Source organism: Balaenoptera musculus, chromosome 11 (assembly GCF_009873245.2).
Source record: "Balaenoptera musculus isolate JJ_BM4_2016_0621 chromosome 11, mBalMus1.pri.v3, whole genome shotgun sequence".
NCBI classification, from domain to species: Eukaryota; Metazoa; Chordata; class Mammalia; order Artiodactyla; family Balaenopteridae; genus Balaenoptera; species Balaenoptera musculus.
The window spans coordinates 64,847,435-64,862,358 of NC_045795.1; the positions used below are offsets into that span (position 1 = coordinate 64,847,435).

Here is a 14,924-nt window from a genome sequence, read left to right on the forward strand (position 1 = left end):
AAAACAACTGAATGAAGTGGAGATAGGCAACCTTCCAGAAAAAGAATTCAGAATAATGATAGTAAAGATGATCCAGGACCTCAGGAAAAGAATGGAGGCAAGGATCGAGAAGATGCAAGAAACGTTTAACAAAGATCTAGAAGAATTAAAGAACAAACACCTAGAAGAATTAAAGAACAAACAAACAGAGATGAACAATACAATAACTGAAATGAAAAATACACTAGAGGGAATCAATAGCAGAATAACTGAGGCAGAAGAACGGATAAGTGACCTGGAAGACAGAATGGTGGAATTCACTGCTGCGGAACAGACTAAAGAAAAAAGAATGAAAAGAAATGAAGACAGCCTAAGAGACCTCTGGGACAACATTAAATGCAACAACATTCGCATTATAGGGGTCCCAGAAGGAGAAGAGAGAGAGAAAGGACCAGAGAAAATATTTGAAGAGATTATAGTCGAAAACTTCCCTAACATGGGAAAGGAAATAGCCACCCAAGTCCAGGAAGCGCAGAGAGTCCCATACAGAATAAACCCAAGGAGAAACACGCCGAGACACATAGTAATCAAAGTGGCAAAAATTAAAGACAAAGAAAAATTATTGAAAGCAGCAAGGGAAAAACGACAAATAACATACAAGGGAACTCCCGTAAGGTTAACAGCTGACTTCTCAGCAGAAACTCTGCAAGCCAGAAGGGAGTGGCATGATATACTTAAAGTGATGAAAGGGAAGAACCTACAACCAAGATTACTCTACCCATCAAGGATCTCATTTAGATTTGATGGAGAAATCAAAAGCTTTACAGACAAGCAAAAGCTAAGAGAATTCAGCACCACCAAACCAACTCTACAACAAATGCTAAAGGAACTTCTCTAAGTGGGAAACACAAGAGAAGAAAAGGACCTACAAAAACAAACCCAAAACAATTAAGAAAATGGTCATAGGAACATACATATCGATAATTACCTTAAACGTGAATGGATTAAATGCCCCAACCAAAAGACATAGGCTGGCTGAATGGATACAAAAACAAGACCCATATATATGCTGTCTACAAGAGACCCACTTTAGACCTAGGGACACATACAGACTGAAAGTGAGGGGATGGAAAAAGATATTCCATACAAATGGAAATCAAAAGAAAGCTGGAGTAGCTATACTCATATCAGATAAAATAGACTTTAAAATAAAGAATGTTACAAGAGACAAGGAAGGACACTACATAATGATCCAGGGATCAATCCAAGAAGAAGATATAACAATTATAAATAAATATGCACCCAACATAGGAGCACCTCAATACATAAGGCAACTGCTAACAGTTATAAAAGAGGAAATCGACAGTAACACAATAATAGTGGGGGACTTTAACACCTCACTTACACCAATGGACAGATCATCCAAAATGAAAATAAATAAGGAAACAGAAGCTTTAAATGACACAATAGACCAGATAGATTTAATTGATATATATAGGTCATTCCATCCAAAAACAGCAGATTACACGTTCTTCTCAAGTGCGCACGGAACATTCTCCAGGATAGATCACATCTTGGGTCACAAATCAAGCCTCAGTAAATTTAAGAAAATTGAAATCATATCAAGCATCTTTTCTGACCACAACGCTATGAGATTAGAAATGAATTACAGGGAAAAAAACGTAAAAAAGACAAACACATGGAGGCTAAACAATACGTTACTAAATAACCAAGAGATCACTGAAGAAATCAAAGAGGAAATAAAAAAATACCTACAGACAAATGACAATGAAAACACGACGACCCAAAACCTATGGGATGCAGCAAAAGCGGTTCTAAGAGGGAAGTTTATAGCTATACAAGCCTACCTAAAGAAACAAGAAAAATCTCAAGTAAACAATCTAACCTTACACCTAAAGAAACTAGAGAAAGAAGAACAAACAAAACCCAAAGTTAGCAGAAGGAAAGAAATCATAAAGATCAGAGCAGAAATAAATGAAACAGAAACAAAGAAAACAATAGCAAAGATCAATAAAACTAAAAGTTGGTTCTTTGAGAAGATAAACAAAATTGATAAGCCATTAGCCAGACTCATCAAGAAAAAGAGGGAGAGGACTCAAATCAATAAAATCAGAAATGAAAAAGGAGAAGTTACAACAGACACCGCAGAAATACAAAGCATCCTAAGAGACTACTACAAGCAACTTTTTGCCAATAAAATGGACAACCTGGAAGAAATGGACAAATTCTTAGAAAGGTATAACCTTCCAAGACTGAACCAGGAAGAAACAGAAAATATGAACAGACCAATCACAAGTAATGAAATTGAAACTGTGATTAAAAATCTTCCAACAAACAAAAGTCCAGGACCAGATGGCTTCACAGGTGAATTCTATCAAACATTTAGAGAAGAGCTAACACCCATCCTTCTCAAACTCTTCCAAACAATTGCAGAGGAAGGAACACTCCCAAACTCATTCTATGAGGCCACTATCACCCTGATACCAAAACCAGACAAAGACACTACAAAAAAAGAAAATTACAGACGAATATCACTGATGAATATAGATGCAAAAATCCTCAACAAAATACTAGCAAACAGAATCCAACAACACATTAAAAGGATCATACACCACAATCAAGTGGGATTTATCCCAGGGATGCAAGGATTCTTCAATGTACGCAAATCAATCAATGGGATACACCATATTAACAAATTGAAGAATAAAAACCATATGATCATCTCAATAGATGCAGAAAAAGCTTTTGACAAAATTCAACACCCATTTCTGATAAAAACTCTCCAGAAAGTGGGCATAGAGGGAACCTACCTCAACATAATAAAGGCCATATATGACAAACCCACAGCAAACATCATTCTCAATGGTGAAAAACTGAAAGCATTTCCTCTAAGATCAGGAAAGAGACAAGGATGTCCACTCTCACCACTATTATTCAACATAGTTCTGGAAGTCCTAGCCACGGCAATCAGAGAAGAAAAAGAAATAAAAGGAATACAAATTGGAAAAGAAGAAGTAAAACTGTCACTGTTTGCGGATGACATGATACTATACATAGAGAATCCTAAAACTGCCACCAGAAAACTGCTAGAGCTAATTAATGAATATGGTAAAGTTGCAGGATACAAAATTAATGCACAGAAATCTCTTGCATTCCTATACACTAATGATGAAAAATCTGAAAGAGAAATTATGGAAACACTCCCATTTACCACTGCAACAAAAAGAATAAAATACCTAGGAATAAACCTACCTAGGGAGACAAAAGACCTGTATGCAGAAAACTATAAGACACTGATGAAAGAAATTAAAGATGATACCAACAGATGGAGAGATATACCATGTTCTTGGATTGGAAGAATCAACATTGTGAAAATGAGTATACTACCCAAAGCAATCTACAGATTCAATGCAATCCCTATCAAATTACCAATGGCATTTTTTACGGAGCTAGAACAAATCATCTTAAAATTTGTATGGAGACACAAAAGACCCCGAATAGCCAAAGCAGTCTTGAGGCAAAAAAATGGAGCTGGAGGAATCAGACTCCCTGACTTCAGACTATACTACAAAGCTACAGTAATCAAGACAATATGGTACTGGCACAAAAACAGAAACATAGATCAATGGAACAAGATAGAAAGCCCAGAGATTAACCCACGCACCTATGGTCAACTAATCTATGACAAAGGAGGCAAAGATATACAATGGAGAAAAGACAGTCTCTTCAATAAGTGGTGCTGGGAAAACTGGACAGCTACATGTAAAAGAATGAAATTAGAATATTCCCTAACACCATACACAAAAATAAACTCAAAATGGATTAGAGACCTAAATATAAGACTGGATACTATAAAACTCTTAGAGGAAAACATAGGAAGAACACTCTTTGACATAAATCACAGCAAGATCTTTTTTGATCCACCTCCTAGAGTAATGGAAATAAAAACAAAAATAAACAAGTGGGAACTAATGAAACTTCAAAGCTTTTGCACAGCAAAGGAAACCATAAAGAAGACGAAAAGACAACCCTCAGAATGGGAGAAAATATTTGCAAATGAATCAACGGACAAAGGATTAATCTCCAAAATATACAAACAGCTCATTCAGCTCAATATCAAAGAAACAAACACCCCAATCCAAAAATGGGCAGAAGACCTAAATAGACATTTCTCCAAAGAAGACATACAGACGGCCACGAAGCACATGAAAAGATGCTCAACATCACTAATTATTAGAGAAATGCAAATCAAAACTACAATGAGGTATCACCTCACTCCTGTTAGAATGGGCATCATCAGAAAATCTACAAACAACAAATGCTGGAGAGGGTGTGGAGAAAAGGGAACCCTCTTGCACTGTTGGTGGGAATGTAAATTGATACAGCCACTATGGAGAACAATATGGAGGTTCCTTAAAAAACTAAAAATAGAATTACCATATGACCCAGCAATCCCACTACTGGGCATATACCCAGAGAAAACCGTAATTCAAAAAGACACATGCACCCGAATGTTCATTGCAGCACTATTTACAATAGCCAGGTCATGGAAGCAACCTAAATGCCCATCAACAGAGGAATGGATAAAGAAGTTGTGGTATATATATACAATGGAATATTACTCAGCCATAAAAAGGAACAAAATTGAGTCATTTGTTGAGACGTGGATGGATCTAGAGACTGTCATACAGAGTGAAGTAAGTCAGAAAGAGAAAAACAAATACAGTATGCTAACACATATATACGGAATCTAAGGAAAAAAAAAAAAAAGGCCATGAAGAACCTAGTGGCAAGACGGGAATAAAGACACAGACCTACTAGAGAATGGACTTGAGGATATGGGGAGGGGGTGGGGTGAGATGTGACAGGGTAAGAGAGTGTCATGGACATATATACACTACCAAATGTAAAATAGATAGCTAGTGGGAAGCAGCCGCATAGCACAGGGAGATCAGCTCGGTGCTTTGTGACCACCTAGAGGGGTGGGATGGGGAGGGTGGGAGGGAGGGAGATGCAAGAGGGAAGAGAGATGGGAACATATTGTATATGTATAACTGATTCACTTTGTTATAAAGCAGAAGCTAACACACTATTGTAAGGCAATTATACTTCAATAAAGATGTTTAAAAAAAAAAAAAAAAAGAAGTTGTGGTATATATATACAATGGAATATTACTCAGCCATAAAAAGGAACAAAATTGAGTCATTTGTTGAGACGTGGATGGATCTAGAGACTGTCATACAGAGTGAAGTAAGTCAGAAAGAGAAAAACAAATATCGTATATTAATGCATGTATGTGGAACCTAGAAAAATGGTACAGATGAGCCAGTTTGCAGGGCAGAAGTTGAGACACAGTTGTAGAGAATGGACATATGGACACCAAGGGGAGAAAACTGTGGTGAGGTGGGGATGGTGGTGTGCTGAATTGGGCGATTGGGATTGACATGTATACACTGATGTGTATAAAATTGATGCCTAATAAGAACCTGCAGTATAAAAAAACAAACAAAACAACTAATACTAAACTTTCATTGGGTTATTTGTATGGAAATATGTTAATATAAATGTTTCAGACATTACATGAAATTTCTAAAAATCTTATATTTGTATTTGTATGGAAATATGTATGGAAATATGTTAATATAAATGTTTCAGACATTACATGAAATTTCTAAAAATCTTATATGTTCTGGTATAATGTTATAAGTAATAATCCTAGTTATTACCTTAAAATGTATATCTCAGAAATAACTAATTTTCTTGTCAACTGCATTATTATGAACTTTCATCAAATCTTTAACCATGGTCATTTTTAAGTCTTTTGTCATTTACAGACAGTTCTGGGTGTACTCTGATGATTTTGCAAATATGTTCCTATAAAAGGGTTTCATCTTCAAGAAATTCATGGAAAAGACTCTGACAAGTACAGGTTTCTGGTAACTGACTGTACTGCTGAACTGAATGAATAAGCATTTTCAGAACTCTAATGAAAAACTGATGAACTCATAAAAGTGCTAACAAAAGATCAAAAAAAAAAAAAAGATTTGAAGTAAACACCCTTGTAATAGACAAAAAGTAACTACATTTTTTTTTTTTTTTTTAATTTATTTATCAGTAATAGTGGCTCACGGGCTTAGTTGCTCCGTGGCATGTGGGATCTTCCCAGACCAGGGCCCGAACCCGTGTCTCCTGCATTGGCAGGCAGATTCTCAACCACTGCGCCACCAGGGAAGCCCTACATTTTTTTTTAAAGCAAACTAGTAACTACCATATTTTTCTTAGCAAAATTATTTAATGGTGAAATATTAGAAACTTTCCTATTAATGACAGGAACAAAGGTAAAGATGTTTTTTAATCATGATTACTGCTTAACGTTTTACTGGACATGGTAGCTAATGCAAAAATACCAATAGGAAGGGAGGGAGGGAAGAAAGTAGGAAAGCAAGGAAGAAAGAAAGGAGAAAAGAGGGAGGTGGAAAAAGAGGGAGAAAAGAAAAGGAAGAAAATAAATTAAAAAATTAAAAATTAATAGTCCAAAATATCCCTATTTTCAAATGATCCAAATGCTCACTTTGAAAATTGAAGAGAATCAGTTGAAAATCCACTAAAACTAATAAGCAAGCTAAGTAAGGAGACAGACACAAGAACAATGTTGGAAAGCAATAACGTTTTGATACTTTAACAATAACTAATTAGAAAACATGAAGAAAGAATCCTGTTCAGAATAATAGCAAAACCCACAATGTATGCAAGACTAAACCAAAGATCCATGTGACTAAAACTATAACAATTCAAATACATAAAAGAAAAACAAAATAACTGTAAAGAAATACTATATTCCTTGGATGCAAAGACTCAATATTGATACTACCCTTAAGTTATTCTTAGAAATTCAATGCTCTCCAGTGAATTTTCAAAAGTGAAAACACATCATTCTGAATCTAAGGTTTATACAAAAGAAAAATTGTATGATATTAGCTAAGAAATTTTAGTCTTCTAGCTGAGGCCCCAGACATCAAGGGGCTAAAACAAATCATTCCTACTGTAGCCTGTCCAGATTCCTGTGCCACAGAAACCAAGAGAGACATTATATTTTATATTTATATATCTTATGTGCAAATTTATTTTGAAAACAGAATACTACACACATCATTTCATATCCTATTCATATCACAGATACCTTTCCTTGTTAATAGATGCCTCAGTACAGCCTAATTGTTAATGGTTTTCTTTATTGTATATTTTACTATAATTTAACAAACCTTTACTTTTGGACACATGGGATGCTGCAAACTTTTTCCTATGGAATCACCATTCTAAAGCACATATATGTGCACATAATTTTGTCTGTATCTTTAAATGTTTTGGCCTAATTTTTAAATCTTTATTTCCTGGGGAGAAATTGTCACTAGTTAAAAATAATGGTATTAGCATCAGCCCAATAAACGGCTATTTAATAGAGTAATATTGAAAACAAGGTTGGATCTGTGCCCTTAAGAAACTCAGCTTTAAGAGGGGCAAGACAGGAGAACAAGTAAGGATTGTACATTGGATTCCAATATATTGTACATACACCTGTGTACTTGATATGTGAATGACCTCATTCTCTATTTTGCAAATGCAATAATTATACAGAAAAACTGATTGTTCCCTTTTATTCACTGGAGAGGATTTATTACCAGTGACCCAAAGTGAAGGCTTCTAATTAAAGAGATTTCATTAGCAGAAAATATATTTTGGGTCCTTAGCTAGTGTCATGATGTAAAGGGATTATATGTTTTGTTATAACAAATAAGTACACTGGATTATAGATAGACTTTTACATTGTTAATGCATAAAACTCACAACCCTACAATATGTTACTCATTACTATTAATTTTCACTCCAAATTAATGTGGGGCTTTCTAGTATTTGAATGCACCTGACTTGGGTACAGGCTCTGAATTAAACAGGAAGCTGAAAATCATGTATAAGAAATACACGAATACATGCAAGAAGCAAGAACTAAAAATAAGAGAGCCCATTACACAACGATATCTTGAATATCTTGAATATCAGTGTATACACGACTCATGTATGGGTGGAAATGGTTTGGGTTATCTACGGACTTGCACAGCGAGGAGGCTCCCTAACATCACTGGCTTCACACAGGCGTTTCCACGTTGTGCAGCAGCAACTTGAGTGGGGCTTCACGGCTCTATCTATTCACAATACTTGACAAAAGCCCTAGAAGGTACTTAAAGTCATAATGGCACTTCCTATACTGTTTGAAGAAACTGTGCAACAAGGCAGTTAAGATTCAATCTTGGATGAATGGGAAGGCAAAGAATTAGGCAGCGAACTAGGCCGCGGAGAGGGAAGCGGAAGCCTGGCGTGGTCCTGTGAATCGGCGGCCACCAGGCGACGGCCTCAGAACGTACGCAGAAATTCCCGGCCCTGTGCGCTGACCCGAAGACCCAGCTCTCCTTCGACTAGATAGCGGCAGGGAAACAACAGGCCTTTATCCACTCCACGAACGTCTGGATGTCTTTTCGGTGCCGGACACCGATTACAAACAGAGAAGTGAGGAGTCCGACAGAAAAACCCTGGTTTAAAGTATCCCGGCGGGAGGCGCTGGTAGGCAAAAGCCGGAAGAGATGCCGTGACCACTCTCCAATAAGCCGAATCCTCTCCTCTGCTGCCTCTCGCAGCCGTCGGCACCGGCTGTGCTCTCGGCCCACTCTGGGTCGCAGCGCTGGGCTGTAGTGAAGTGTCCGCAGAGAGGCGTTACTGCCCAGCGCCTGCCGCGACCCCGGCGACCGCGGGTCGACCCCGGGCCGGAAGTGACGGAACTGCTCTGAGCACTTCCGGAGCTGCTGAGACGGCTTCGCCGGAGGAAGCAGTGCGGGTCTTGACCGGCGTTGGCCCGCCGCCTCCGCCGCCGCCGCGCCTGGACCCGGTTCTTCTGGCCCGGCTCGACACGGTCTGGCCCGCCCGGGCTCAGCGGCCGCGGGGCCACGGCTCCCGGTAAGTGCGCGGTGCGAGTCTAGGCCTTGTTTACCCCGGCGGGCCGGGGGAGGGGGTGGGCTCTCCGCGCGCCTCCCTAGCCCGGCCGGGGCTCCGCCTTCGTCGCTGCCCGCGAGGTCCCGGCGCCCTTGGCAGCTCTTCCACTGTTTCAGCGCACTCCGCCACCCGCCGAGGGGCGGCTGAAGGCTGAGGCCAGGGCGAACTGGCGCCTGGCGTCTCTCCGTTATTCCTCCTCCCGCCGCCTGCTCAGCTCGCAGTGAGGTCGGAGGCCAGCGCCTCTGACCGACTGGCGCCGGCGCATCTGGGCCCTCCCCGCCGGGCGCGCCGGCAGACGCGCTGCCTCCGGGGCTCCCCACTCGAGTCATCGTTGGGAGCTCTAGCAATGCAGCCCGCGCGGTTAGTTAACGCCCGTTGGTGAAGGGTCCCGCAGCGCGTGGGCTCCGTGTCCTCGCGGATATCCCGGAGCCTCGGACGGGACAGGCGGCCCAGGAGCTGCGTCGACCTCGCCCGACGCTGCTATGCTAGCGGCGGCAGAGGCGACCGTGTTCTGGGATGACTTCACCTCAGTACTGATTGTTACCCTGTCCCATAGAACTTTCTGCCGCAATGGTCATCTTCTGTATCTTTGCTGTTTAAGTAGGGTAACCACTATCCACATGTGGCCATTGAGCATTTGACTTATGGCTCGTGCAACTGAAAAAGCAAATGTTAAATTTTACTTAATTTTTAAGTTAAGTTAAATTTAAATAATCACATGTGGTTAGTGGCTACCGTATTAGACAGGGTTCATATTTTTGTATCAAGTAATTTTCTTCGGATTTGTAGACTTAGTAAATGACCCTACAGTGCTAAATATTACGTCTGGAGTAAACGTTGTCAGACCCACCAAAAAGTCCGTGTTTTGTTCTTGTCATCTTTAAACTGAGAAGTCTTCCGTTTGAATTCTTTAGCCCAGGGTGGGCGGCAGGTCTTCTGAACACGTGACTTTGATTGGGGGAAGGGGGAGGAGTAATTTCTGTTACTCCTTTTCTGTTTGGGATGTAAGGATAATATTTAATATCCAAAGGAAATCAGAGCGTTATCATCAGTTCTGTTAATAAAGTAATAACATACTGGCCCCTTTAAGCAATGTCAGCATTCTTTCAAATAGAGTATGGATAATTAACTTGGAAAAGATTAAAAACTAAGGTTTTATTTAAATTTGGACCTAGAACAGCCAGTAAGCATGAAATGACATTCTCTTTTTTGGAAGGCAGCTTGAAATTTTCCCCTGTTTCTTGAATATTTAGTTGGTGAGAAGGCTATGGGCAACCTGTAAGCCCAAATCCTGGAGAAAAATGCAGAGAAAGTGAAAACGGTGCTTTTTTTGTTGTGATTCTGGAGGTAGCTTTGTGGATAGTATGAGGCTCTCTGGGAGGGTGATGGGGCATTATGAGTCCTCATAGGCCCTGGATCTGGTGAAAGTATTATGCTGGACTCTACTGGTTGGCAGCAGTGTGGTCCTGGGCAAGTTGCTTAATCTTTTTGAACTCTAGTTTCCTCATTTGTAAGAAGGGGATGATAGCCACTTTGTAGGGTTTATAAACATTTAATGAGAATGAGTCTGACCTGAAATTGGCTCTCATTAAATGAAAGCTATTATTGGTAGTGGTATTTTGTAGATGGGAGCAATATTTATAATGCTCTTTATGCAAATTTGCCTAATAAGCAGTATCATACATAAAAATGCAGATAAAAGAAAAAGAATAAAAAAATCAATTATTCGTCTTCTATTTTGGAAATTATCTTCCACAATCATTGTTCGGACTTTGATTTTCATTTAGTTTAAATTTGCCTGTTTGTGTTTGAAGTATTTCTTTGAAAGTTATAAGCTCTGGTTTTCCAAGAAATTCAAAAGGATAAAGAAATGGACATAAAATTTCTAATTAAGTAAGCAAATAGTACTTATTTAGTCTTGGATAGCGGGATCTGTAGTTCTGAGACAGTCAGGTAGCCCTTGAGCATGTCAGAAGAGAGGTGGGAAATGGGTGTTAATATTGCCTAGTGGGCATTCTACTGGAGACATTGTTTTTTGCTTTTTGAGCCGAAACCACTGGACCGCCAGGGAATTCCCTCTGTTTTCTCTCTCTCTCTTTTTTTTGTTTTGTTTTTTGTTTTCTTTTCTTTTGGGGACTTTTTTATTTGAAAATATTTTTTCATGAATAAAGTGAGATCTGAAATATTGGCAGTATTCTATAAGTGTTAGTGGAGATGACTTCATGGCAAAAGTCCAGTTTAAGTCAGTTATGATTTGCTTTGTCAACCTCTGTGTAACATTTAAGATTGAAATTGTGGTAGTTAATTTAGGAAATCTTAACAATAAGAGTGAGGTGTTGCCCAACATTGTAAATCAACTGTACTCCAATAAAAATTTAAAAAAAGTGAGGTGTGGTGGGCTTTCAAACTGAGGGAGAGAACTGGGTATCCATTTCTCTCACCAGTACCCCAGGTTAAATTATTGTTAGCTGTTTATTTATTTAAGTCTATTTATTTATTTATTTATTTATTTAAGTCTATTTATTTATTTATTTATTTATTTATTTATTTATTTATTTATTTATTTATTTATTTATTTATTTATTTATGGCTCTGTTGGGTCTTCATTGCTGCGCTCAGGCTTTTCTCTAGTTGCGGTGAGCAGAGGCCACTCTTCGTTGCGGTGCACGGGCTTCTCATTGCAGTGGCTTCTCCTGTTGCAGAGCACGGGCTCTAGGCACGCGGGCCTCAGTAGTTGTGGCACATGGGCTCAGTAACTGTGGCATGTGGGCTCTAGGGTGCAGGCTCAGTAGCTATGGCGCTCGGGCTTAGTTGCTCTGTGGCGTGTGGGATCTTCCTGGACCAGGGATTGAATCCGTGTCCCCTGCATTGGCAGGTGGATTCTTAACCACTGTGCCACCAGGGAAGTCCTGCTGTTTACTTTCAATACTTTCTTTTTTTAGAAGGCCATGTAACTCTTGTCAGTATGTAATTATGACATATAGATTTCTATGGGACTTAAAATAAGAAAATAATTTTCTGGTCCCTTGCTGCTTGTCCTTTTAAATGTCTTTACTTTTTAAAAAATAAATTTGCAAACTCAGGGTACCAATTTTAAAATATATAAATAGAACTATCTCTTTTCATTTTAGATGGAAATTATATGATATAGACTATTTGGGTGACATCTTCCTGAAAGATCTTCAAGAATTACAGGTATTTTTAATTTAATCTAAAGATTAATTTTTTCTCCTAAAGGAAAAATACCATAGTTACGTTCAGTTGTGATGAGGTGGTTCTAGCATACAAAACAATTTGTTAAAAGTCAAACTGCAAGTATTACATTACTGCCCTCTCATTAATGTGACCTTTTTTTTTTAATTTGAGCATTTATAGGTAACATATCAGAGGTAGAGTCACTGATATTTTTATGATATCATTAAAATGTGGCTGTATAATCCCTTAGACTGGTTACATATTCAGCACACATTGATTTTTTTTAAATATTTATTGATTTTATTTTTGGCTGCACTGGGTCTTTGTTGCTGCGCGCGGGCTTCTCATTGCGGTGGCTTCTCTTGTTGCAGAGCACGGGCTCTAGGCGCGGGCTTCAGTAGTTGTGGCTCGCTGGCTTCAGTAGTTGTGGCTCGCTGGCTTCACTAGTTGTGGCACACGGGCTTAGTTGCTCCGTGGCATGTGGGATCTTCCCAGACCAGGGATCGAACCCGTGTCCCCTGCATTGGCAGGCGGATTCTTAACCACTGCGCCACCAGGGAAACCCCCACACACATTGATTTTTAATCTTTGTTTTAATTTTTTTTTTTTTGGAGAGATTATCTACTTCAAATAGGTTTTAAATTTACTTTAGTATTTAATCCAGATTTGGTTATGTAAATTATTTATGTACTATTCAATCCAAATGCTCTTGCATTTTAAGGTCCTATTAGTTTTAGATTTAAATCACTATTTGATACTGTTCCTTGGAAATGATCACTTGAAATAGTTCTTGTGCAGAGAAGTTAATGGGTATTTGCCAAAGCCCTCTCTGAGAAGAAGTTAAGACTGTGACTGTTTTGCTTTCTCAACTAGTATTCTCTTTTCATTTATATGTAATTGAGTAACATTTTGATCTGTGAGGATTTTTCAGTAGCTGGTTATATTTGATCTCTTGTTTCTTTACCCTAAGTAGATTCTAGCCTTGATCCTGCTAAGGCAGAATATCTATAGTTTTCCTTCACTATTGGGTCAGTTTCTTTGCCTTTTAAGTACCTCTTTTAAAGGATTAGTAGAACCCTTTAAAATGGAAAAATCAGTTAACTTTGCAGACTAGAGGAGGATGTTGAAGAGCTATGTGGTTTTTATTTTTTCTTTACTATGCACCTTTTTTTCCATTTATCTGAGAGTGATGTCTGTAAAACAATGGTATTCTTTCCCTAGATATTATAGTGGGAAGGAACTGTGTCCCTATTTATGTACTGTCTGTGTCACCACTCAGTGGAGCATGATTAGCTAAGAGATTTTAAACTTTGGTTGTTTAGCCTTTAGGATGCTTCTTCTATGGGCAGCCAGCTGTGGTAATGTGCTTCTCTCTTAAGGACCCTGGCAGGAAGGACAAATCTATGGGAATTTAACTCCGTGACATAGAGCAGATAGCCTTACTCTTTCATGCCAGACCCTTCATGTGAAGTTACCATTGTTAACTGCTTCTGCCCCTCCAGGAAAGGGTTTCCCTTTGAAAGGCCTGGGCATAGAGATGATGGTGATGTTTCTTGTATGAGGGGAGAGTTGGAATAGGCCATAGTGGAGGTAGGACCAGGGCTATGCCATTTTGACTCTTGAATGGTTTTTGTTACAACTTCTCATATTGAAAGTAAGTAACACTTATTTTTTTCTTTTCTTCCCTTAGAAGACAAAAACACTAATGCATCTGAGAAAGTGGTAAAGTTTGTGGGGAGGGGAAAAAAACTGCTTTCCTGATCTACAACTCGTCTGGATGTTAAGATGTCTGTGGACATGAATAGCCAGGGGTCTGACAGCAATGAAGAGGACTATGACCCAAATTGTGAGGAAGAGGAAGAGGACGAGGACCCTGGGGACATAGAGGACTATTACGTAGGCGTAGCAAGCGATGTGGAGCAGCAGGGGGCCGATGCCTTTGATCCTGAGGAGTACCAGTTCACCTGCTTGACCTACAAGGAGTCCGAGGGTGCCCTCAATGAGCATATGACCAGCTTAGCCTCTGTCTTAAAGGTGAGCAGTATTGTCAATTCCCAAGTGTAATTCCTGCAATTAAATCTAAATAGGAGCTGTTGCTAACGTCTCCTCCAGACTGATCGAATGGCCTGTAGCTTGAAACCAAATATAAGTGTATGTTGCATCATCCGGACACATTTGATGCATTTACTTTGTTTGCTAATATGTGCATATCTAAGGTCCTCAGCTTCCCAGACTACTAGGAATTAGAAAGGAAGGGTGGGGTGGATTCAGGAAAAATAGACCAGAAGTACACAGAAAGCAGAACTGCATAGATTAACACTTGTTTCAGAAAGTCTTATGAAACTTTATGAGGTAAGATAGGATAAGCATCAGAATCACCATCTTCAACACAACAATGTGTGGGTGACTGATAAATGTCTTAAGAGAGGTACCTAGATCTCCTGGTTTGCTGTGAATCATCAGTGCTTCTGGGCTGATGAGCTCATTTGTTTCATATACTGATGACTAATGTCTGATGTTCAAAGAGATTTTAGCAATAACTAAGAATAAAGCAAGTTCTCATAGCTTGTATTTCATTGATTTTGGGGGGTGTTAAATTGAAATTTTAAGTAATTAACAAAATTGGTTATTCTAGCAAGCACCTTATTTTTAACACTTAAACTAGCATACTTTTCAATATTTTGCC

General features: G+C 39.1%; 1 protein-coding gene across 4 annotated transcripts in view; it reads left to right on the forward strand.

Annotated features, from left to right (window-relative positions):
• The first annotated feature begins 6,563 nt into the window (after window positions 1–6,563).
• Window positions 6,564–14,924, forward strand: part of ARIH2 (ariadne RBR E3 ubiquitin protein ligase 2) — a 49,431-nt gene continuing 41,070 nt past the window's right edge. The window contains exons 1-3 of one of the 4 annotated variants that reach the window (XM_036868380.1): window positions 6,564–9,007; window positions 12,175–12,238; window positions 13,929–14,272. In XM_036868380.1, coding sequence (XP_036724275.1) covers window positions 14,024–14,272 — 249 coding nt within the window. In that variant the 5' untranslated portion in view covers window positions 6,564–9,007; window positions 12,175–12,238; window positions 13,929–14,023. Of the gene's footprint in view, window positions 9,008–12,174; window positions 12,239–13,928; window positions 14,273–14,924 lie in introns of those variants that run through there. The other 3 variants (XM_036868377.1, XM_036868379.1, XM_036868381.1) reach the window with 3 other exon arrangements.